The sequence below is a fragment of the Chlamydotis macqueenii genome, chromosome 12 (assembly GCF_036417535.1).
Source record: "Chlamydotis macqueenii isolate bChlMac1 chromosome 12, bChlMac1.mat, whole genome shotgun sequence".
NCBI classification, from domain to species: Eukaryota; Metazoa; Chordata; class Aves; order Otidiformes; family Otididae; genus Chlamydotis; species Chlamydotis macqueenii.
Window position 1 is genome coordinate 17,761,729 of NC_141567.1, and position 24,888 is coordinate 17,786,616.

Genomic DNA, 24,888 nt, shown 5'->3' on the forward strand with positions numbered 1-24,888 from the left:
AGCTGCGTGTTGTGCTTCTAACCTGATTGGCAAGTGACTTAGATCTTCTGGAGAAGTATGGTGGTCATCAGGTGTTGTTCTGTATTGAGGTGTTCAGGCCGTATTTGTGGGACATGTTTTTCCTGCTGTCCTTGGTAGTTAAAATATGAAGGTATCCACAGAAGTGCTCAGAATCTCTCCGTGCCTAATTTGAGATTTGTGGGTGGAAAGCATTTCCCATTGCATCTTTTAGAACTGTATTATTTGTGTTGTCCTTTACAATGTTTCAGTTTGTTAAATTGTGCCCTAGAATTTGTGCGATTTTTCTGTCTTCTCAGATAGTTCCTTAGCTGTTTTTTTGAGTTCTGTTTGAAGGGGCAGGGGAATGTTGGATTCTTCTCATCAGAGTAGGGTTTTTTTATCTGCCTCCCTGGCAGAAATTTCATTTTCTACAAAACTGGGACTCTCTTCGTTTTTGTAGACTTTGCAAGATTTAGCAGTTCTCTTTCTTTTTGAAAAAAAAGATGGATAAGAGAAATGTGAATCAAAGAAAGATTTGGAGTCTTACTTTCAGGGTCTTCTTGCCTTTGAGGAGTACTTAGGTCTTTGAAATACCTGGCTACTTTCGGTTAGTTTTAGTAGTAAACTGTTCGACTGAGACGTTCTTACTAGGAAAAGAGAATTCTGTCACAGACTTTTTCAGGTGTGAAGGGGAACCACCGTAATTCATCTGTCTCGATCCAGTGATCCTCTTTCCCTGGCTTGAAACAGCCGTGTATTACCCTCTTGGTGCACCTCAGCAGGTAATAAAATTTGTTCTGAATTCAGTTATGTAGAAGCTCAGCAGCACAACTGAATGCCTTCTTGTAGACTGGAAAAATTTGGTGTTCCCCAGCATCCTTTGCCATCTTTACCAAATGGCACCTCCTGTGGCCTTCCCATGGGTTGTCTGTATCTACTGCTCAGACACTTCTGTGTCTTCCTTTTTCCTAAGGACAAACTAGTACTCTTCCAGATACAATTATTTTTCTTCTTAGTTATGGTTTGAGTTTTAGCACAATCAATCTCACTTTTTTGGGAAAAATTTCTGTAATGTTTCTGACATTAAAATTCCACATAAAATACTTTGCAAGGACACTTAGTTCGGGATAATATTTTTGTAATTTTTTTGCTTGTTTTTTTTTTTTTTCCTGTGTGGTAGAAAGTCCATCAGGGGTTGGATCTCATTGCAAAGATCATTCCTGTTGCCTGCAAAGTGTGTTGTCTTTTTCTGTGAAGAGCCACAATTGTACCTGCTGTGTCACAAGAACTTTTGCCTTTCAGAATACTTTTGTAGGGGTGCTTTGTTTAGGACTCAAAACTGTTGAGTAGCTTTCTGACAGTACATTGTATTTTTCCAAAGTCAAGTAGGAGATTACCATACAATCGTAAATACTGTTCCTTCCACAGAAAATAGCTGTCTTTCCTCTGTATTACTGAACACTTTGTGATCCTAGATATTTAATATATCCTCATGGTAACACAATGTGGTTGTCCAAATGAACCATCTCAGTAGGATGTTTATGCACAGTCAAGTTTAAAAAAAAAAATTGGTTTTCCTAGTGACTCATCAGAAATCCTGTGCATCCATAAGAGTGCCACAGTCATAGTAATTAAATAGTCTGTTGCTGTAAGACTTCCTTCAGTTCTCGTACAGAAAATCCAGTTTTGACTTGATGTATTCTGTTTCAGCCCGTATTATCTGCGTAAGGTGTATAGACCTTTTCTTGAACCTAAAATGCTTTAATGCCGTCAGCATGTTACTTAATTATTATTTTTAATCTACTCATATGCATTTTTCTAAGTGTTTCTTTACAAACTTTGATTATTTTTACTGAATTCTGCTTTTCTTTTTTTCCCCTTTTCTTAGGTTAGTGTTCCAGATGACCATAACACTACTTCAGGCAGAAGTGCAAATAAGCAGGTATTTGAAGGTTTAACAACAGGACTTCTGAGGGTAACTGCTGTGATTTTCAGATGTCTGATCTCCAGCTTCCCAGATGGAAACAACCACTCTACTGCACTGAAAATATTACAGGAAGTGAAAAGTAAATCCTCCCAAGTGGAAGCCTTCAACAGCAGAGTCCAAGACCTGATCAGGTTAAAAAAAAAAAAAGAAACTTGTGTAAACCTTCTTTACTACAGAGAAAGAAATTTGCAGTGATATAAGAAAGGAACAAACTGCTTTACCTCTTAACTGAGAGTTGTTCATGTGCGTAGTCAAGACGACTATTGAAATGCTGTGTTCTCGAACAAAAATTTTCTTCAAAAACCACAAAAATACACAGAAATACAGAAAACCAAGAGTCCAATTTTGGAATTGGTTTTTTGTGTCCTTTCCAGTAGTTTTTTTTCTCCTAATTATCTAGGAGTTATCTCTCATATTTTCACTATTTTTACTTGAAACATTCTAATTCTGTGGTAAAAATACTTGAACCTGAATATATTAATAGATAGATAATAAATATAGATCATGAATATGTAAGAAATTAATATATATTGAACAACATATTAGACTTGCTAAAAGGGTATAGTTTCACTAGTAAATTATATAAATAGTCATCAATACATCTTCAGCCCTCTGAAGCAAGGAAATTCTGATTATATTCTACTGGAAATGTGTCACGGTGAGCATCTTCAGACTTTCCAAAGTCTGGTACGATGCTGACGGATACAAAAACGACAGCTGGAGGAGGAAAGCAAAACAAATAGTTGTCATAGATACCAGTGACCTCTAAAACTTTATTGTTCTCATGTAACCTGCCTTCTCCCCAAACAGGTTTTGAAAGAGTGTGAAATTTCAGGATGTTGTATTCTCTCCATTTATGAATGGGAGGGTGGGAGGTCTGCTTATTGATATTTGTGCTGAACAGACATCTGACACTGACTGGGCCAAGCACAGGCATACCCTTAAGATAAGAAGATACATGAGAATCCAGCTAGGTCCCTCACCTGAGGCACTTTGGGGGATCTGGTTATAAATGGAGAATGAAAGGCACGATGACAAGGTAATAGCGCAATTAGGAAAAAAAGAGAGAGCACATTTTAAACTAGTCAGAAACAGACAAATTCTCTTATTAATGAGAATCTTTCACCTCCAGGTCATTGTATCGTATGTCCTTGGGGAGCTGATTAAATGAGAGTTTTAGGAAGAAGGGGAATGAAAGACAAAAGTTGAATTTTTTACTTTTTTTTTTTTTTCCTTCTTGGGGCTAATAGACCTGATGCATAAACAACAATTACCTACACACTGTCTGGGCATCAAAAGGGTAGACAAATTATTTGAACTATGTTACCGTGGGTAAAAAGACTGAGAGATGGAGGCAGTAGATTAGAGAGCTTTGACATTCCACTTGTCTGTATGCTCAGTTCTTCAAGGAAGAGAGTACTGCGTGCATCTTCTCATTGTCTCTGGGTGCCGTTAAAGAGTAGTCGCAGCAGACTGAAAACTCTCATCCATTTCTTCTCTGCCAAAAGAGCAGCTGCTTTGTGTCCAGGTGTGAGTGTAAGGGAAGGTGCACAATAGGCACTTTTTGCAGGTGTCACTCAGACTGTAGAGGTTCCTAGGTATAAAGGAAGAGAATATTGAAGAGAATGGTTGTGCATTTTTGTGAGTAATCATCTGTCAGTATTAGCTGTATTTTATTTACTTCTGCCTCTCCCCTCCTATTTCCTTGAGAGATTTCTAGCTTTCACCATTTCTCTGTGACTGTAATGTGTCTAACACCCAGCTCTGTTCCTGGAATTATTCTACTGGTATGGGAGAGCTTGCTTATCACCTGTGTGATCAGCTGGATTGCTTAGATTAAAATCTGCAAGAAACCTAATGCTGGTAACCTTTCATGTTGCTAAATAGAACACACAGACTTACCTGAGCAACGAGGGTGCAATTAATAACCTTCATGTGTCTTCACGTGTTTTTAACTGCTCTACTTCAGCAGCTTTAAAAATCCTTCATATTGCAGTTAGACTTCTTGCATTATGTCCAGTGTATTTTTATTCTTAATTATTTTCATTGCTTCCAAAAGCTTTGTATCAGCAGGGTAAACTTTGGCAGAAAGTCTAGCTTCTAGTCCTGAAGAAAGACTAGTCTTTGAGCAGCAGCACTGTCTGAAAAGTGGAGAGGTTTTCTTCCCTAATCTTGAAAATCCCCAGTTTCTCAAAATCAGACTGTAGGACATGGGAATAGGTTTTGTAATTAAATACTTGTACAACTCCTATGACAAGTATTATCCAGTCATTATTATTTATTTACTAGAATCGATATTATTTAATAATGTTCCATGCTCAGTCAAGTCAGAGAGGTCTTGATATTATGGAAACACACAGACAATGGTGTTCCCACCTCAAGGAGCCTGTGCTCGAAGAGGCAGTCTCTTACAAATGGACTTGCAAGTAGACAGAACAGCTGGTAGGATGGAGTAAAATTAATAACAGGATGGTGTAGTGTAGACTATTGGTATAAAAACAGTGAATCAGTTGATGGTGTCTGAAAGCAATCTGTTGCCCATGTCTGTTAAGTGAGGTGGTTATAATAGCAGTTGTTCTGATTTTGGCAAGAAATTTCTCCCACTTGATAAGAGTAGAGGGAAGTACAAAGAAAATCAGAGGGGAGAGAGAAGAAGGAGATGATTACAACAGGATATTTGTCTCCACAAAGGAAGATGATCTTACGTAAGTCAGCAGTATTAACAGTTGAAACAGATTAAAGTCTGAGAAGCTGAATGTTTGTAGTAGAAAAAGGAAAGTACGTGAAGTTCAGTGATACCAGCAAAGTGACATGGAAAAAAAAAATTGTATGTGTGCACAGTTAAAGTGGAGTTGACAATGATCAAAGTTTGAGAGAACCTGGTACGGACAGAGAGATTTTGGTACAGGGACAAACAGCAAATTTTTTGGTGTAGGTTTCCAAGCTATTAGAAATTCAGTGAAGAAACTTCAGCAGTAGTGTTCTGATGATCAGCAATGATGATGTGATCTATTCTAATAATAAAAAGGAAAGAGGAGTTTTCACGTTTTTTTTTTTTTTAAAAAAAAAAAGTCTCTAGTATGGTTTTCTCTGCATTGAGTTCCTGAGGAGGCTTTCTAATCTTGATCATTCTGTACTAATGATAGAAGGTTGTTACCTGCATGTTCTATTAGTCTCTTAACTGTTACTTGTATTTCAAAAAAGAAAAAAGTCCCCAAGAACTGGGCAGGAGTTGCTATGATATACGTATTGCAATAAAACGTTATCTGGGTAACATCATTGTCGTCTTGAATTAGTGCGTTTTACAAAGTTTATCTCTTCATGCTAAAAAGAAGTTGTGCTATTGCAGAGCTATCAGGATTATTATAAATCATTTAACTATGGCAAAATTCCATTGTCCTTCTAGGAATATGGTAAAGTAAACATTTACACTCATCTTTCTTGTACAGTATAAAAGAAATTATCCTACAACAGACAAATCTCTTAACAAAAACTACTGATAGTTACAGAGAGCCAGATCTGAACTTACTGTAATTTGAATTGTTTTATTGAACCCTTTCAGAAAGAGTATTTAAGTAATCACAACCTGCATTTTGTGTGATTTGATAGTAGAGAAGCAGAAATTACTTTCTTTACAAAGTTATCAAAACTGGCATGGGACTATTTCTTAATACAATTTTTTCCACTGTTTCTAGTTACGTGGTGAACATAGGATTGATAGACAAGCTGTGTTGCTGTTTCCTCTCCGTTCAAGGCCCTGTTGATGAGAATCCCAAAATTGCCGCTTTTCTACAAAATGCCACAGCAGTGTTGCGTGGAATATGTCAACTATGTTTTGCTGTCAATGGAAGGTAGGTGCACGTGGTCTGTCACCTGTAACATGTTCTGCAGGCAGCAGCTGTTGTAAGCCTGCGCCAACACGGCGTTCATGGGAGCAAGCGTTCTGACGAGGCTGTTAAACAGAACTGTTCTTAGTCACACAGTAATAACCAGTAAAGAAACAGTGCAGGAAATTCACTCTGTTCACGCTTTCAGCATTGAACTGTAATTAGTTACCTGCACTGAGTCTTTATTCTTGTAAGTCATTTATCAGAATTGCAAACTTTATCTCCTTTACTCATCATTACAGAGAGGATTTTGTCACTGCTCATTTTAAGTGTCCAATCCGAAGGACTTCAGAAGGTATTTTATTATCAGCTGAAATCAACTCTTAATTGATTTGTCTGTAAAGCAGCCTAATTCTTTAAAATACCATTGTCAGTAAGGAAATTATATTTTCTGTAAAGAAAAGTGTTACTAGATTTGTCAGGGAATTTTCTAATGCAAAATGTTCCTTATCATAACCTAATCAGGGTTGTGGGGAGTGAGAGTGAGATACGTGTCTGCCAGCAAATCTTGACTTCTGTAATTCACAGCGCAGAACAGCCTGACACTCGAGAGTCAACATTTCAGGGCTTTGGGGTGTGCATACTAGAACCTACCACTGTTAGAATGTTACACGTTTTGGGAAAAGACAAGGCTTGACAGAACTTTACAATTAATTCCTGAAGGGTAAAATAATGCTAGAGTTGAAAAACTAGAGTTAATAAAACATAAGAAACAAAGCTGTAGGTAAGAGCTGCTGCTGGTAACTCAGGGACACAGACAAATGGCAAAAGATCTGCAAGAAATATGAGCCCAAAGAGGCCATCCCAACTTAGTGAAATTTCCCTTTCTGAAAGTTGCCGACTTGGCATTTTACATTCCAGGACAACGCTGCCAAAAGTTGAATGCATACTAAAAAAAAACCCAAACCAATAATCACCCTTCTCTTAGTGGAATAGTAGTTCTAGCTACAAGAGTGAGTAATATAATATTGTCAGTTTCTGAAGAAGGCATATTTCACCCAAATAAGAGATTTTTGTACCCCAAGATAACACAGCACTTCTTTGAAGAACTTTTGAGCTTTGCAGCAGAAGAGTAGTTTCAGAGGGTTGAACATTTCTCTTCACTGTTACACCAGGAAGTATCTGATCTTACTACCTGCGTATAACAGCAATGCTTTGGATTTTTTCCAAAGGTGCTGATTGTTCTCAGTTTCCAGGTTGGATTGTTCATTTGAGCGTGAAAAGAAATGAGAGGAATGAACTTGGAGAATTCAAAACTGTTGTCTTTCACTTTTAGATCAGAAGCTTTGGTGTAACTGATTAGAAGAGCAGTTTAAATTAAATGTCTTTCATCACCTGAGCCCGCTCACATTTAAGAAGTGAGTACAGAGGTGTAATTCTCTCTTGTTACAAAAGACCTTAGTATTCAAGGTGACTTAAATGGAAAAGGTATTGACAAACACAGATCAAGGTGGCAGAAACAGAGCTCAAATTTATTGAATTCTTGAATACGTCACAATACAGTAATACCTGTTGTGTGATACCTGATCTGCAGCACAAAAGGCGGCCTCTCTTTGTGAGAAATACAGATGCCTCTTTCATTCGTGGTAGTAGGAGCTGATGCAGCCATGTTCAGCCAGAATCTAGCATTTCTCATTCTCCAGCTCAGGTGACACATCCTTACACACCAAACAAACATGCCGGATTATACTCCTCTGTACATCAGAGTAACTGATCACTCTGATGATAATACTTTTGAAGCTGTTACTGAGGAGAAAAAAGTCTAGTAAGTACTACCAGTGCTCTGACACTGAAGCATGAAAGGAAGTTCTTCCAGAGTAATATCAGGCTTTCGCCATTGTTGCAAAAGCAATTTTGAATTGTTCTTTTGATATATCCTCCTATGTAGAATGTTTCCAGGTTGGGAACTTCTTTATGCTCCTCAATAGGGATCATGGATGGCACAAAATCAATTTGTTTTTTCTGATAGAACTATTTCAGGCTGTTATTTATCATATCAAAAGTTGTCATTCCCCATTAAATGCACTGAAATATTTTTATACAGTGCTCTTTGTATTGTGTGCAGACCTTAGCACGCTGCCCCACTGAGAGGCATAGTGGGAAGCTGATAAGATAGCAGACACCGGGTGGCTGACACACTGGGACCACCTCGGGGCTCTCAAACCATCCACAGTGCCTGCAACAATGAAATCCTTTATGAGCTAGAAACGGCCAAACGCTGCGTTATCCTCCTTTGCTTTCAGACACCACAGGCTGTTACAAACTTCACTGTGACTGTAATCTGCGATATCCCCAGAGGGCCAGAAGTTAAACACTCTAACTCAAGTTTTAAACAAACTTGATCCTGTCCTGTGGGTGCAAAGTATGTCAGGCCGTTTCTGGAGCTCCAAGGTAGGAAGAGCTGTCGGTCCAGACTTTCCTGCCTTCCTCACAAGAACATTTCATAAAATTCCCGAATTTAGCAGAATGTTTCTAAACCAAGCTCTGAATTGATGCCCAGTGTTTATTTGGACAGTTACTTCGTGGAAACCAATTTTATACACAGGGAGGAGATCTCAGTCAAGTACCTACCTGCATGTACCTACATCAGGCAAGAGGCTGCAACAATAATGATTACTAGAAAATAGCCTCAAATTGTATCATATATCTGTGTCAGCATTGAGTATTAAATGAGGTCTACAGTTGATATAATGCAGCTGATAAAATTTTAAGAGAGAAACTAAGATTTTTTTTTTTTTAATTCCCATGGTAGATTTAAAAAAAAAGTCCAAAATCATGGAGTTAGATATGATAAAGGAAAGTCTTGCTAATGTGGAAACATAAATTGGAGGATTCTCAATTTTAACATCGTAAAAAGTTAGTGAAATGAGGGAATCTATTCTGAACATCTGTTGTAAACATATCTTTATTATAAGAGAGGTATTTTCTTTTCATTAATGGTCAAGGTCTTTAAAAAGATTTAACTTTGATATTGATTTTGCTTCTCAAATTATCATTTTTGGTACTGGCTAATAAATGCTAGATTGATTCTTTTAATTGAAGTTTTGCTGTGGATGTAATAGCACATTTTCCAAACACCGTGTAATATGTATAAAAGTTCATTTGTTGAAAGCATTAATAACTTGTAAACCCATGTGAACTTTTTTTGATAATTTTTATACCCTCGTCTGTTATACAGTAAGAATCAGTGAGGGTGACTTGAGACATCCAACATTTTTTCTTTTACTGTGCTGCATCCATTGCTAGCAATGGCAGTGAGAGGTCCCTTCTCGCTGATGAGTTAAAAGAAAAAAGTGTATGAGAGCTGAGAAGATAGTATTATCCCTTATTTGATGTAGTGAGAATTCACACAATGCAGCACATCTGAATATTGAGCTATCTCTGTTTGCTGAGCAAAGGTGAACGTGACATTTGATACCTAGGCTTGAAAGTTGTGGCCTTGATAATGCCTGGCTGGTTTTTGCTCACCGTTAAGGGTAACAGTAGCCAGAATTTAAACCAGAGACATTTTTATTAACCTGAAATAAAACAAAATATTAAATAGACTTTGTACAGAATAACAGTGGTTTATATAGCCGTATAAATCTGTCTTGCAGTCTGTGTCCCATTCCAGATGTCCAGTAGCAATGTTCAGGACGACAGCCTTGTTTTCCAGAGTTTATTATTGTAACTATGAGAGATATAAGGCCTGTTTTGGGCCCTTCAGTCCTGAGTACACATATGGAACATACTTGGCTTGTAAATATAAGACAGAAAACAATGAGCAGGCATGGAATGCAAGGAGCATTAATAAAAATATGGCATGCCACCCCAGCTGACCTTCCCTAAAAGCAGGGGTGAAGACTAAGTAAGAAAATACACGGCAAGTCCTTCATCAGCGTAGCAAGGATCTTGCTTATATTCCTGTCTTTTCCTGTACTGACCAGTGCTCACCAAATCTGTGTCCCACTTTTCCCCTGTAAGTCTCTGGAACTAAGATTTCTGTCCAAGAAGTGTGGCTGTTGCTCTGTGGAGGACGATTGTTAATGTCTTATTTCACTTTTTGCCCATTAGTATGAATGAAGAAACTCATAGTAACCACGGAGTTAATGCAAACAGCAGGAGGAAACCATCAGCAGTAGTGCAGTGCCAGGGTCAATCGCTAAGGAGGAATGTTCTCCCTAAGAGCAGTATGGTGGCCTAGCAATGATACAGACGCAAGGAGGAAAGTGAGTTGTGCGTAAGGAGAATTTGCAAATAATAGTCCCTCAAAGCACGTAGCTTCTTGGGACATGAGCTTTCTCAAAATTTTGCTGTTTTCTTGATATAAGAAATGTCTGCAAGCTCCCTCATTAATCTCAGAAAACAGAATGTCAAAGCAGTACAGTAGCTAAATTGTTACTCTTACATGTTATCTCAGAACAGTAGTGGAATACGTATAAATCTGTGTCAACAGCTAATGAAGTTGTGGCTTACAAGCTGCGGTGGTGGAAAGCCGCAGATATATAGGGTTTGGTCCAGGGAAATTGTGACTATCATGTCACAGATACGCAAGGAAGTCGGCTGGTCTGCTTTTGGTTTTATTACCGTAATTAAGATAATGTCTGTTTTGGCTGCTGGATGGCAAATCAGATGCAAGTCTACTTGAAGGCTTGTTGTGCTTCTCACCACTTCCAACAGACAGCAGATCCAGCAAGTACTGTCAGCTAACTGAAACTCCTTCTTGAAATTACTGAAAGGTTCCAAATCATCACTTTTACACAGTGCTGTGATTCCTAGCTTGACAGGGTGAATTATAACAAGGTCTGTCAGGTGCTAAATACTTCTTTGTGCTTCTTTTATTATTATTTTGCCTCTTTATTTTGACATCTCTTTCTAAATAAAATAATTTAGATGCAAAAAGTACAGATGATAGTTTTAAAATCCTAATAATAAAAAAACCCAACAGAAAATATTCTAAGCCTTTTGAAAACTCATGTTTCCATTTGGCTCTGTGTTTTTAATCAGGAGTATATATTTCAAATATACAAACATTACAATGTATACCCTTAGAGAGGCTTGTCTGCTTGTTAGCTCAGTCAGTTTTAAAACAATATATTTTCAGATATAAACAGTTTGCTCATATTGAAGCTTGGAGAAATTGTAGTTTTATACTTGTTCTGCAGAGTATGCTGTTTCTCATCAAGCTGTATTGAATTCCTGTTTTTAATAAATAGTGGTGTATTTTAAGCAGTGAAGTACCACTGCTTAGTATCTTTCTTCCCTGGGGTGGATATATGCACATTTTAAAATTCTTAGACCTTTTCTGTAAGTCATGAACCCCATACCAGTTCCTGAGACTCCTTGATGGCAGAAGCTGAAAATCATAATGGCTGCCCATAATGAACATTCCCTGCATTTTATTAAACTTTTCTTTTTAAGATCCTGCAGGTTTTCTGACTGTAATATAAATATTTCCCTGTTTGTCTGTGTTAAATATAGAGACTTGGTAAAGTTTGAAAGCCTGTCTGTTTTCCCAGCTATATAAGCCAATGTAAAAAATCCTGTAGGTCTTACTTCCCTTCAGTGATTGATTGGAGGGGGTTTGTCCATCCTGACTATTTTACTTTGGCAGCTGTAAGCTTCTTTAAACGGGAGAATTAAAAGGAGCTACATCCATAGGAATCTCTCTTAAAATTAGTTGCATAAATCCTAGCTTTCTTGTACCATGTAATTATTTCCTAATTTTATGTTTTTATGGGTTTTTACTTCAGTCTGTGTCTTGCCGGTTAGCACTGAATTTTTCCTGGGCTTACCTTTGAGGTGGACTAGACATCTGCCAAATGCATGAAACCCACTGTTGTGTGGACTTGACCAAAATCACTCAAAGTAGCATACACAAAGGTTCACGCTTTATTTTCCAACATCTTATATACTTTTTCTTTCTACTTTAAAGCCCACAACCAGTATGAATAACGTCTTTTACCTTTTTATTGTAAACATTTAGGCTTAAAATGATTATAACTGACAGTTAAAACCAACAGGAGCCTGTTCATATACACATTAACTGTAATACAGGCAACATCAAAAATAAATGTTTCTAACAGTTCCTTCAATCCACGAAACCCAGCAGACATTTTAATTTTTTTAAATTTTTTTTTAACAGCTTTGTCCTGTATAACTCTAAAATTCCTGATCTTTTCTGTGAAAAAAAAAAAAAATGCTTGGATTTTGAGTTCTTTTACAATTGACTTTTTAATGTATGTTTTGATTCATTCACTGCTCCAGAGCTGCACAAAATGGTAAAAGGATTTCATCCAACAATGTAAGCTTTTTCATATGGAATTGTTTAAAAATAATGATGGAGTGAGAATTGAAAGCAAGCTAACCTTAACCTTTGGTAAAATTGGTCAATCTTCTCATTGGATAGAGTCACCAACAATTCTGTGAGGTATCATATACAGTAATTAATCTGGGGTTATCATTTGACGATGATTTTTTTCTGTTTTGTACTGTTGAAAAAGCTGATTGAAATCAAGAAATACTCCTTGGTAAAAGGAGCTGTTCTCTAATGTGATACTGTGGAAATAAACATTCTAGTTTCTGGTGTGCAGTTCAGTGACGGTTAGCACATTTTGGCTACTGCAGGCTGCAAAGTAAATAATTGAACATCAGAACCTGTTTTAAAGTGAGGAATACTAGGGAGTTCACAGACACACAAAGTAAAGTTGGAAAAATGGTGGTCCCAGAGCTGTTAGCTCGCCCTCCTTTTGCAGCCATCCCGGTTCATTCCTCGCTTGCAGCCAGGTTCGCATGCCAACACGAGCTGGAACTGTACAGCGGGAATCTGCATAAGGACAGAGCTGGCAAGGGCAGGTGATGGCTCAGGAAGTGTCTCTGCTGACTGCGTTCGAACACGCTCACTTAAAGACCACAGAGCTTCAAAATGAAGATTTTGGGCACAGCTTCCAGGCGTAGGAAAAGGAAAGTAATGCCATAAATTGTTGTGCAGCATAGCCCCACGCAAAACAGAGCTTTAGTATTTTTTGTGCTTTTTTTATTCTCTGTGGAATAAATGTTAGGGTCATTATGAGCGTAACAAACCAGAGCTGTATGTTTGTGGTTCTTTTGCAGCAGGTAAGTGGCATCAAATCATTATTTTAATAATCTTTTAAATTTACTTCAACTTCTCTTTCAAATGTTATTACATGTATTTTGAGAGAATCCTACGCCAATTGCTTTCTGAAGTGCTGTTGCAGAAAGCGCTCTAGAAGTGGCTGAACACTAACTGGCAGAGTTGTACTGAGGTCTGGTGGAGACTGGTGGTAATGGAGCACTTGTGTAACAACGCAGGTACTGGAAAACGGGCACAGCTACCTTGCTTTTGTTCTTACTGTGTCTTACCTAAAGATTTGATTGCTGCTTTCAAAGATTTGTGAAGTGATTATGCAGTCTCTTGGGGTTTTTGTACAGCATAGCTATTGCTGAAATACCAGCCAGACGTTAATCCTTGAGGTAGCAGCAGAGGATGCTGTACTTAAAAGCTGGACATTCACGGTTTGTAAACAGAAATAACTTGGAAAGAAATGGTCCCCATAAATGCAAATTTCAGATAAGATCGTTATCTGATCGTTATCACGTGTGATCTAACTGATAAAAAGCAGAAGTGATTCATCTGAGCAGCTGCTTTCTGAAGGTAAAGATGTGAGCAAACAGTGATGGAAGCAGATGAGTGATAGTAGAGTGAGTTGTGTACAACCCAAATACTGTGCTATCCTATTCACCTGTACTCAGGGCTCCAGGAAGATCCCTCAAAGGCTGTGCAGGGATGCTTTATAGCCTGAGCCTCCTAAATCTCCCCCCCTCCACCTGCGGAATGTCAGCCTCCTTGCAGGAGCTGTGCACACTCTGTCCCCACCCAGCTGCTGAGCGGTCACTGCGCAGGGGCACGACAGGAGTTTGCAGTATCAGATCCCCAAAACTTGGTAGTTGCTGAATTCATGGTTTGGTTGCTCCGTTGAAGACAAGTGTCTGTACCATAAAAAGCAGGATTAGTCAGCCTTCCTGGGGTCTGTGTTGGAAGGTTCACTGGAGCAGAGCAATGTGTGGAACACAGTGGTGCAAGGTGCTTCTAATGCAGGGACTGAGAAGATCATTTAGAGCCGTTCTAGTAAAGGAAGAGCTCCTTACTGATTCTGATCAACAGAAATATTCTGAGCCCCTTGAGCGTCCAGTCTTTTCTGTATTCAACGGAGGTCTTCAAAGTTACGGATTGTTTTAGAAAGTGGTTCTTGTTTCCACAGCTTTCACATTTCCTTTGCTTTTAGCTGTTATGAAAGGGGAAGATACTCTCATCTAATTTTCCTTTTATAACACTTCCTCATGTCACCTGTCATGCTTTCCTTCAATTATAAAAAAATAAGATACAGAATCAATATTTGTAGTCTCCTTTGATATTGACACTTCTTTTTTTATTATTTTAAAATGGAAACATAGTAGATGAGGTAAAGACCAGATCTTGATGTACCATATTTTCAGTGTTACTGCTCACTGTACCTTAATATTTTAGTGTTTCCTTTGATTGCCAGTATAGACCAAATGTATTTCCATAATGAAGTTCAGATTATTTAAATGATGGATTTCAATTGGAACTCCAATTGGAACTCAATTGGAACTATCTAAAACTTGTTGAATTATTTTGTGTGGTTTATTTTGTATTTGCCTGCCTTCTACACGTTGTTTGTGCTCCAGAGCAATGAAAATCTTAGTCTTCCTTAGCAGTGACTATCCTGCATCATCTCCTGGGTGATTAATAATGTGAAAAACCAGGAGCAGTACAAATCATAGAGGGATTATGAAGGTTTGAATGTGAGAAGGGAAAGGGCTTCCTGACTTATTTGCTTCTCTGTCCTGATATTCTACACAGCCAAAAACCTTCTCCATTATTTTATGTGCATACCCAAAAGATACCAAAGAAACTTGGCACAAGCTCCGCTGGTTTGTCTCGAGCATTTCATATTTATTTGTGCTTTGCTACTGTACAGTCTCCCGTAATAACATCTGACTGAAATCAGTAGTGTGTTTTGCTAACTGCTCAACCACTTCATTCTTAAATTCCTGCAGAACTATTTGATTAAGATCATCTGGTCCTGGTAACGTATTTTGCTACTTAGGTAGGTACTTTGTTCCAGTGCCTGCAGCCCGTCACTGAGGCAGTGAGAGGCTCCAGGGAGTTCTCCCACCTCTGCTGGCTGCTATTGCGAGAAAGAAAGATGGGTGTAGGCTGCTGACCTGAGGCAGAGCTTGCATGGAGCCCTGAAGTGCCCTCAGGCTTCCAACTTTAAACCTGTCATACTTACACGTGGTCTCGCACTGGTATCGTGAACCCATTTTGGGAGCAAAGACACCAGTATATTGAGAAAGGTATTTAAAGATACAGCTGCACTGCAGTTAAAGAGAGCATGAGACGGTGTCCAGGTTATTGAAAGTATTTTCTGGAAGTGTTGTGGTTTCTTGACACATTAGACATCCGTTTTTTTTTTAGTTTTAACAGTTTACTCTTTTTCTAACATTTGGCTGATTAGAAGTACTGCGTCCTGGGCCAGTGTTCTCACTGTGTGCTGGTCTCCTCCTCAGCCGGTTTAATGTTTCTTTGACAGATCTTGGAACATATTTGACAATACGCGTCAGGACCCCACAGGACTAACAGCAGTTCTTCAGTCTACGGATCTGGTTGGAGTCTTGCATATGCTGTACTGTGTTCTTTTCCACGGGACAATTTCAGATCCAAACACAGCGAGTCCTAAAGACAGCTATGCAGCGAACACAGTCCAGGTTGCCATTCAGAGTTTACGTTTCTTCAATAGTTTTGCTGTTCTTGATCTGCCTGCCTTTCAGGTAACAGATGTTTTAAAACCTTTCCTTAATGTGAAAATGTTAATTATTGCATATACTTTTGGACTAAGTTTTGTTTCTAATATCTTAGTTATTGAAGGAATTTTAATGATTAACTCTTCAGATTTTCTTCATACATAAGTTTGGTAATGGTTGTTATTTTCACTATGTAGCTATCTTTAACTCAAAAGTGAAAATTATCATATGTGAGATGCTGAATCCAATCCATTACTTCTTCTATTCAAAAAACCTCACTTTTAGCGTAGTACTTTTTATATTTAATGAGCCCTAGAAATGTAAAAAAAATCCTGGTCAGAAGCACAAAACAACAGTTTTTCTAATGTGAAAGGACTCGCTTATGTTATAACCACCGTTTACATTTGTCAGTGCTTTCAGTGGCCACTTGCATTAAGATTGTACAACTGAAACTGAAAATCACTTGATAGCAATTTTTTTTTAATCCAAGTAACATTTTATTTACCAAAAACTGGAAATTTAACTTCATAATTTTTATTCACCAAAAAAATATCCGGAAAGATCATCTTTGGAGTCTTGAGAAGGTAAATCTTTTCTTACCACCTTCTGTCAACAGATTTCTAGTGTGAATGGATCATTTTGCAATACAAAGAAAATACAAGTACTAGTGTATTTCTCAGATACACTGGCAAAGCTGTTGTGTTGTTAATATAAAGCACCTGTCAAAAAGCATTGCTTTGCGAAACACGTTGCGCAGCATCAATCTTACACAATTCATCAGAATAGGTTTCTGTTTCATTGAATGTGTAATTTGTATGTAAGTGGTACCATGCACTCCATCTGAAATGCATTAAACTCAGCAAGAGCTTTGCATGAGTAAAGAATTTAGCATAAGGTATAAGTTTCCTTCAGTTGTATTTCTTGACTTTGATTTTTAGTACATGTAGTATCTCTGATAACAGCAACAAGCAATCTGTGTGTAGCAACTTTTATCTGTATAGGTAGAGCTGCAGGATCCAGTCCAGTCAGAGTTTTTTTTACGGGGCACAGAAACAGTATATTTGTTGGAGTTTCATGAAAAACACACACGATTAACTCCCGTTTCTTTCTGTAAATCAAGGTGTACTGAAGTAGTTCTCTTCTACAGCTTGCTCAGTAGCTCGTGCTTTAAGACTGGGTGTTTGTTTGTTGCTGTAGCTGTTACAGGTATATACCAGACAGTAAGGCTTGGACTGGGACGGTTACAGCTTGCAGGGAGGCTGTAGCAGACAGCGTCGGCTGAAGGGCTTTCTCACTGACATCTCAAGAAACAACAATTCATTTTCAAAGCATAAGCTTCCACTCGCGCAGTCTGTATTTATCCCTCTACCAACTACTCTTATATTTGAGTATAACAAACCATCAGCATTAATTCCCAAATCACATCATCTGCATTAGTTCGTTCTGGGTAAAACGGCGCGAGATGGTAATTACTGCGTAAAGGCTGGTAGAAAACTAACCAATGTGAATTATTTCATTCAGTTCATCAGTGCAGGACTCTGCTCAGGAAATATCCACTTAGCTGTCTTGCTGAATTGTAGGCATAATATTGTTTGTGGTGTGTGTTCTGAGCAGCTCTCCCTTTCAATGTGTTAATGTGATTTGTTTCTGTAATGTTCAAAACCCAACGTCCACCTGAGGCAGTTTGCTGTCCATTCTGGCCCTGTGGACTGTATCAGGCTGGCAGACAGCAGCAGGAAAAAGTGCAGTTTATGTACTGTGTGATCATTATCTCTAAGGAATACTTTTATCACGTAATAGTAGGACTATAGAATAGGGGGTTTTGATTAACAGAAGAGGTCTGGTATTCTAGAGTTTGTATTAGCACAGATGGCTCATGGGTATATATTTCATTTAATTTGACAGTCTAAACAATTGAAAGATGGTAGTGAGAAACAACACAGGATCCTGAGCTGATATTAATTCTGGCTAAAAAGGAAGCATAGTTTCCTTGAAAAATTAGTTTAACTTTTATACACAAACTCAAGTGCCCTTTGACCTGTTGTTATCAGGGAAGGTTAAAGCCAGAGTGCTGGGTCACAGCATGCGTGGACAGCACTAATTAAATAAGGGTGGACCTAAGAACATGGCATTTACATGATATAAAACAGTAAATGGTGTCTATATTGTGTGTTAAATTTTGAAAATAAACTAACTTGCCAGAACACTTGAGGTTCAAGATGGAAGCAGAGCTGAGCCTGTTTTAATCGTTAAGGATTTTACTTTTGCTGGGTAGATTTGCAGGCTGCTAAAATGAAACTGTACTACAGACTGGATTTATGTATATGTACTTGACACAGGCTGTAAGGTATAAAATCAAGAAAACTCTCAAATGCAAGAGATTTTCTCACAGGCCTGCGTTGCGGTTCCGTTAGAGTTAGCAGACTGTCGTGCTCATTCCTTGTGCTTTGGTTTTCCCCTTTGACCTTGTGTCGCTCTGTCTGTTTGACATGTTTATTAAATAGAGGCTGTAGGCTGCGCAGATAAAATCTAATTCTCAATCTCCACGTTACAGCAATTTGCCTACTTTTAAAAAGCATCCCAAGAAGCTTTGCAGCCGAGTGTTCTCTCCTTTTGGATGTTTCTAACTTTTTTAATGTTTGAAAAGTCATTATTTGTTATTAATCATTGTATTCCATTCAGAGCATGAGTTATTAATGAGAAGTGCATTTTGCTCTTTTGCAGAAATGAAGATGGTTGGTTTCTTTTGCTTACTACTAAGAGATATTATTAGCATTAAGTTTTCCTGGAACATGTAATGTATGTCAAATGAAATGGTCAGCCTAATGACACTGAATGTCAACTAAGCAGAATCAAATTTTTTTCCTGTGTCCCTTTAAATTTTGAATTTACTCTTATTTTTGTGGCTTTTAATGTTCTAGTTGTAAACTGTAAGTTACTGAAGGAAGAGAGCGGAGTACAATTAATGTATATGTAATTCACACAATTTCTGTAACATACTGCTAGACTGTAATTTCTGTTTCTTGACTTTTTTTTTCAGTCTATTGTGGGGGCTGAAGGACTGTCCCTTGCGTTCCGGCATATTATCAGCTCTCTGCTGTGGTATTGTTCCCAGCATACCTGTGAAGGATTGCTACACGAAGTCATTATTTGTGTGGGCTATTTTACTGTAAACAACACAGATAATCAGGTAAGGCAAATGGAAAATGGGATCAGAAGTTATCAAGTGCACATTTAGTCATGGATCCCTCACAAAAACTAATCCCCTCAACATTGTTTTTGAAGCGCTTAGGATTCCTGTGAGCACAAGTACATGTGTTTTCAAAAGAGAAGCTGAAGTTGCATCTTAACACAAAGACATTAATTTTATGTGGCCATAAGCAATCTCCGTGTTCTTACACAGACAATGATGCTGACGTTGCATTGATTTTAACTAGCCTCGCTTGCTGCCAAGATATACTTAGCAACTGACATTTTTGGTTCCAAGTTCACTTCATGTCAGCTCAATCAGATGGCTGCGGTACTCAAGTAAACCCTCTTAAAGCCAACTAAGCTGGTGTGCCATGAAGACTTGTCCTCAGATGCCAATGTAGCCATCTCCCTGGTAGACAGAGTGCTCATTTAAGTTTAAGCCATTCTTTTCCTTGAATCTTTTTAGTAGTAAACCAAATACTCTGTCGAACAAACAGTGGAAATTCCCGTCTAGCTTCCTTGATTGTTGTCCACGTTTGTCAGTGGACTCTGTGACCTATCCTACCAGCTTATAAAATAACCCACACACAAAACTTCAAAACTATTTCAAATATTTTAGTCTTTAAAATCTCAGAGTTTCCTCAGGTTGTATGTAGCATCTCAGGGTGTGTTGGGCAGGGTGGAAGTTGACACTAGCTCTTAGTTTTTGAGCATGCGACCCTGGTTCTGGATGTGTGGTGCCTACATCTTTGGTATGATTCAGTTGAATGCTGTGTCTTGTGAAGTTACTCATTTTGTTCTCTCTCCATACTTGTAACACCTGGTTCCTGGTTTTGTTCAGCTTTTGGGGTAGGAGTTCAGGATGAGGAGCTTAGTGCCCTCAGTTAAGCTGAAGAGAGAAGGAAGAAGTGTTACAACTTGTCAGCAAAGGTTTAAAGAAAAGCTGTCCGATAACGTCCTTACAGTTCTTGACTGTATTTGGAACTTTGTAATACCTTAAAGCTGACAATGCTGTCAGAAATATTATCTAATTATATAATGTAATTATATAGTAATGTTTCTGTGGCTTTGGCCACAGACAGAGGGAGGATCCTATGCAACCAAATCCCACTAAGGGTCTGGAGCTGACTGGGCAATGCTTTTTAATGTGGTCGTTTTGACAGTCCATGCAATATTGCTGCCATTTTCTGGTTCCCACTGCTACACAACGGGTCGTGCTGGCATCCAGAAGTGCCAGCAAACAATGTTGTCTTTTCTCTGCAGTTAAAAAATTTCTTTTCTGGCACACAAGTACAAACAGATGTGATTCATTGCATGGAGGACTTCCAACTCTAAACGTGCCAGGAATAGCACAGAAGAGGGATTTCCTACCAGTGATGTCGGTTATAGCAGGCTGTAGTGCCTGTCACTGTTCAGCGCTCGTGCCCCGGGGCGAAGGTCCAACCGTGGCGAGCAGGCACCGTGCCACGGCAGCAGCTGGCTATGGTGGCTGCCGGCAGGCAGTCAAGAGACTAAGTGCCTGCAAAACGCGTTTGTCTGTGGGCATGCTTCCCAGCTAGTGATTGTGCAGTGTCCCGGAGTCCTCAGTGCGTGCACTTGGGTTTGAGGTCGTGTGCCATCACTAATCTACCCCCAGACTGAGTTCATTTTCAAGATTAAAAGGTAGCTTCAGCTGCTCTGAGAGACAAGTTTAGGTCTTTGATGTGTTAGTACTTTCCATACACCAAAAGCAGTCTTTTACAATCATTTGCTGTGGTGGTACTATCTCAAGAGATACCATGACATACTTAACTTTTATTTAATTTCTCAAATTCCTATTTGATAAGCTTTTAACTGAGAAAGTGGCATTTTTGTTTGGCTTTAAAAAAAAAAATTGAAAAACTGAAGCATTGCTCACACAGGTACTTGCAAAATGTGAGGAAGGTTTTTTAATAAAAGGAAGTATTTTTCCCTTTACTACTAGACAAAACAGGCCTGCTTATGACTGTTGCTGTTGTGTTGTGACTTCCCATAAAGGTACAATGCCTTTGATGAATGGAGAAGTGCTTTCTATTCATTCAGTTATGGTTTAATTTTTTATTACGTTTTGAGCTTCCAGTTTTTTCTTTCATTGTTGATCATCTGCAGAGTCCTACTAAAAATAAAAAATTCATCTCACAGTGAAAGCTTTCAAATAGTAGGCTTGAACTCCTGGAAGGAACTGCGTAATAAAAATAGATACACCAGACTTGAGCTGGGAAAACAAATTTCCATAGAGCCCGATAGCTCTTTTTATTTGGTATTTGAGCAAACTTTAAAAGTCAGTAATTTACTTATTTCAAAGCCGACCTGCATTATTCTCACAGTCAAATATACCTTTGTTTTTAAATGTTTGTAATTTAAGTAACTTTTTTTCCTCTCAATTTCTGTTCCTTATTACAAACCTTTGTATATTTTCATTCCTTTCAATTCTCAAAAAAATAGAACAAATAGTTATTTGGAGGTTTTGGTGTGCCTTTTCTTATTTCTTTGTCTGCCCACATGATTGGATAAATATCCAAAACAGTGTACTGGAATAAAGAAAATATGACATTAATTATTAAAAAAATTGTAGTTTCTCAGTTCAGAGAATAGATAGATTTCTAAAAAGGAAATTTTATAGCCTGTCAACCTCAACATTGACCTTCTGTAGTAGCACTGTGATTTAAGTAAGTGAATTATTACCACTATGCAGTCAAAATAATAAAAGGGCAATTTCCTAAATATTTTACATTCATAGAAGAAAATCTTCCAAGAGCATCATATGCCAATCATTTAATGTAATATAGCTTTGTCTGGTTTTATTACACTATCTGTAAAGCTCTTTACATTTAGTGGAGTGGCAAATTAAAAAGAGAAGTTCTTTCCTTTTGTTATCTTTGAGATTCCTGTTTCACTGCACTTTCCAGGAGCCCCCACTAAGAGGAGGGCCTCGCCATGGGTGCTGCTCACCCACAGAGACAGGGGCTGGGGTCCCAGTTAGCATTTTCACCACGGCTGGCTTTTGGGCCAGGCTCAAGTGATTCTGTCGAGGAGCGATGAGGACAATGGATTCCTAAGGAACACATTCTGAAGTGTTTTGATAGTGCTTACTGTGTTTATTTTAAAAAGACTCTGATTTTGCTGACTCTGCCCACATATAATATATTAGTAATATTCTTTTCCTTTTTTCATATTTTGTTTTAACATTCATAAAGCTTTTTCAGGGCAGCTGCTGTCAGTAAAAAAATAAATCAGTTATGAAAGTAAAAATTTCAAAAAGCAAAGAGTGTTTCTTTAATATTTTAAGCGCTTTAACATCGTTAGGCAAGCCTAAACTGCACTGTCTGTTTTGTATCGGCACATGAACTTTTGTTTACTATAGAGTTAGACAGCCTGTGTTTCACGAGATGGGATTCTGTAATCACGCCGTAGCGCAGCGCAGCTTTATTAGGCATCTGCTTTGCATGAACAATGATCAAGGAAACGGATTCTCTATTTGGCCACCATTTAATCTACTAACATAGGAAAACAGGTCCCATGGTACTAAGGACAGACGTGTAAAACTGAACTGCGCAGTAAAAATAATGTCCGGTCTTTCTGTAAGCCAACCATACTATATCAGACTATAGGATTACAGTTTCTAATTAAAATGTTCTTGTTAATTAAAAATATCCTTCTATTTCATTACATTTTTATTCCCTTTCATTGTTTGATTTAATTATTATAATGAATATAATTAGCATGTGCTGTCAACTCAGTTCATTTGCATATTATATTGGATAATTGAATGTGGTCCGTAATTAAATTAACATGAATGACAGATGATTTGGCTTCTTTCACACTGCTGTTTTGGGAATAGAAATCTTTCCATATTCGTTGCAATTAGTGAATATTTTTCATATGAAAAGTCATCACAAATCAGATCCTCGAACTCAGGATCTTGCTTGACAGGCTCCAAAAGAGCCAAAACAGCATTTGTATTGCTGTGCATTTATTTAAATAAAAACAGCTTTTGTTCTTTCAGTCTTTGACACGCACTGTATTTGGAGTGCTCTAGAAGAGTCTCACTAGCTGTTGGGATTTGTAGGATGCCGAACTGTATACTTCTAAATTGTCAAACTAAAACATATTATTCCTAGATTGCAAAACAAAATCTCAGTGAAAGAGCTAGAGAAAAGTGTATGCAGCTTTTAAAACCTTAATCATAAAATTAGAGTTTGTAGATAGAAGTAAAAACTTCTCTTAAAATAACCAAGGCAGTTGGAAAAATGTGGATACACAAACCACGGGTCCTTGAAGAAGGGATTTCATCAAAATTTGTCTTCCAGTTGCGTAAGTCTAACTTACTTCTCTGTCACTCCAGACCTTTTCTCCCTGGACTCTTGTGTCCGTAAGAGCGGTACATTATTCTTATTGTAAACTTATAAATAATTGAAGTGTTAATATCTCATAATCCGTATGTTGAAAATAGAAGCACATGGAATTAGATGTAATAGTATTGTTCACTTCCTAGAAATTTATCCTTCCTCTATAGATGTGGAAAATTTATTGCAAAACCTGTATCAGGCATACCAGGTATCTCCAGTTGAAGGAATAAGCAACAGTAAGATTACAGGATATTTGAGGAGAGGAATTTCTCCTGTCTCTAAAAATATAAAAGGTCACCCAGCAGTATTACAGGTATAAATATCATGTTCAGAGAAATTAAAATCCTGTATGGTAGGCACAGTTCTGAAACGATCATGAAATTTATGACTCATTGCCAGCACAAAGGAAGCACGGTAGATAGTCCCCAAGAAGGGCTTCATCCTGAGATTGTCTTTTCCCTTTTTTTTGTTAAATGATTGGCTTATAGTTACATTTTCTTACATTTTAGTATTTTTTTCACATGGCAAGTGTATATCACATACATATATAAATATATGTATGTATGTGACATATCCTACTGCGGTTACAAGTGCTGCTAGGTTGTAAGGGACGCTTACAAAGTGACTTTAGCGTAAGTTACCTTCTGTAGGGAAATTATTTTGTGCATTTGACAGTGTTAGTGCATACTGAGTTTCAGTATGTGGCCAGTTTCTTCTAGTGTTAGTGTGAAGAAAGAGAAATGCTTTTAAAATGAAAAAAATTAGGAAAATCAGAAGTTGGCAGGAAAAGCTGGAAGAATGGTTACAATGGTAGGGTTTCCATATGGGTTGTTTACTGGAGGCCATTGTTAAACTTCCGTTATTTATGTTGCTTTTGAGGCTATGGAGTGGCTGGAACAATTTTGATCTGGTAGGTGGAGTTTTTGAAAATACAACAAAAGAGTAAAGATGTAGGAATTGGTAATTACCATATAGTTAATGTCCACATTTGTTAAGTAAATAATATCTGAAATTATTTAATTCTGATTTTCTTAGTTTCTTTTCAGAAGAAGGATTTTTAGGAGTATGGATTTAATGTTGAGGTTGTGTGTTTAGTTCTTTAAACCTTTCAGAAAAAAAAAAGTAAAACCCTTTAAAGCTTTGTAGGTTCAAATGAAAAATATGCCTGGTAAATTTTGTGGAATAGCTGATTTTGGCAAGTGAGTGATTCATGTGAAGTTGTAGTCTTGACTTATCATTTAGGAGCACTTCAGCTTGTGAACAGAAAATCCCCTAAGGATTAAACTCACCAAGTTAAAATGGAATAAATTAAAACGGATCTGTAGTGTATGCTTTTTCTCTATCAGCCTTACATGCTCAGATCACATAAATTCACTTAAGTGAACGAATGTCTTCACAAAAGTTGGCATTCCTATTTAGGCAGTCGGTGAAAACTGGAGATGCCTCTTAGGTAATTTGTCAGACACCTTTGTTGTTATTGGAGCTTACTGATGAACTTTTTCTTTTTTAAGAATGATCTGTGACAAAGCAAATAAAAGACAGCACAAGCATGTGGGACTGCATATTTCATGCATCACATTTTAATTGTATTTCTAACATTCAAAAATGCAACCCATAATTTTTTTTA

At 37.8% G+C, this 24,888-nt stretch overlaps 1 protein-coding gene across 1 annotated transcript in view; it reads left to right on the plus strand.

Annotated features, from left to right (window-relative positions):
- The window catches only part of SCAPER (S-phase cyclin A associated protein in the ER), a 157,748-nt gene that overhangs the window by 118,353 nt on the left and 14,507 nt on the right, over positions 1-24,888 (plus strand). The window contains exons 26-29 of the mRNA XM_086757440.1: positions 1,889-2,118; positions 5,683-5,838; positions 15,492-15,729; positions 18,743-18,892. Coding sequence (XP_086613566.1) covers positions 1,889-2,118; positions 5,683-5,838; positions 15,492-15,729; positions 18,743-18,892 — 774 coding nt within the window. The remainder of the gene's footprint in view (positions 1-1,888; positions 2,119-5,682; positions 5,839-15,491; positions 15,730-18,742; positions 18,893-24,888) is intronic.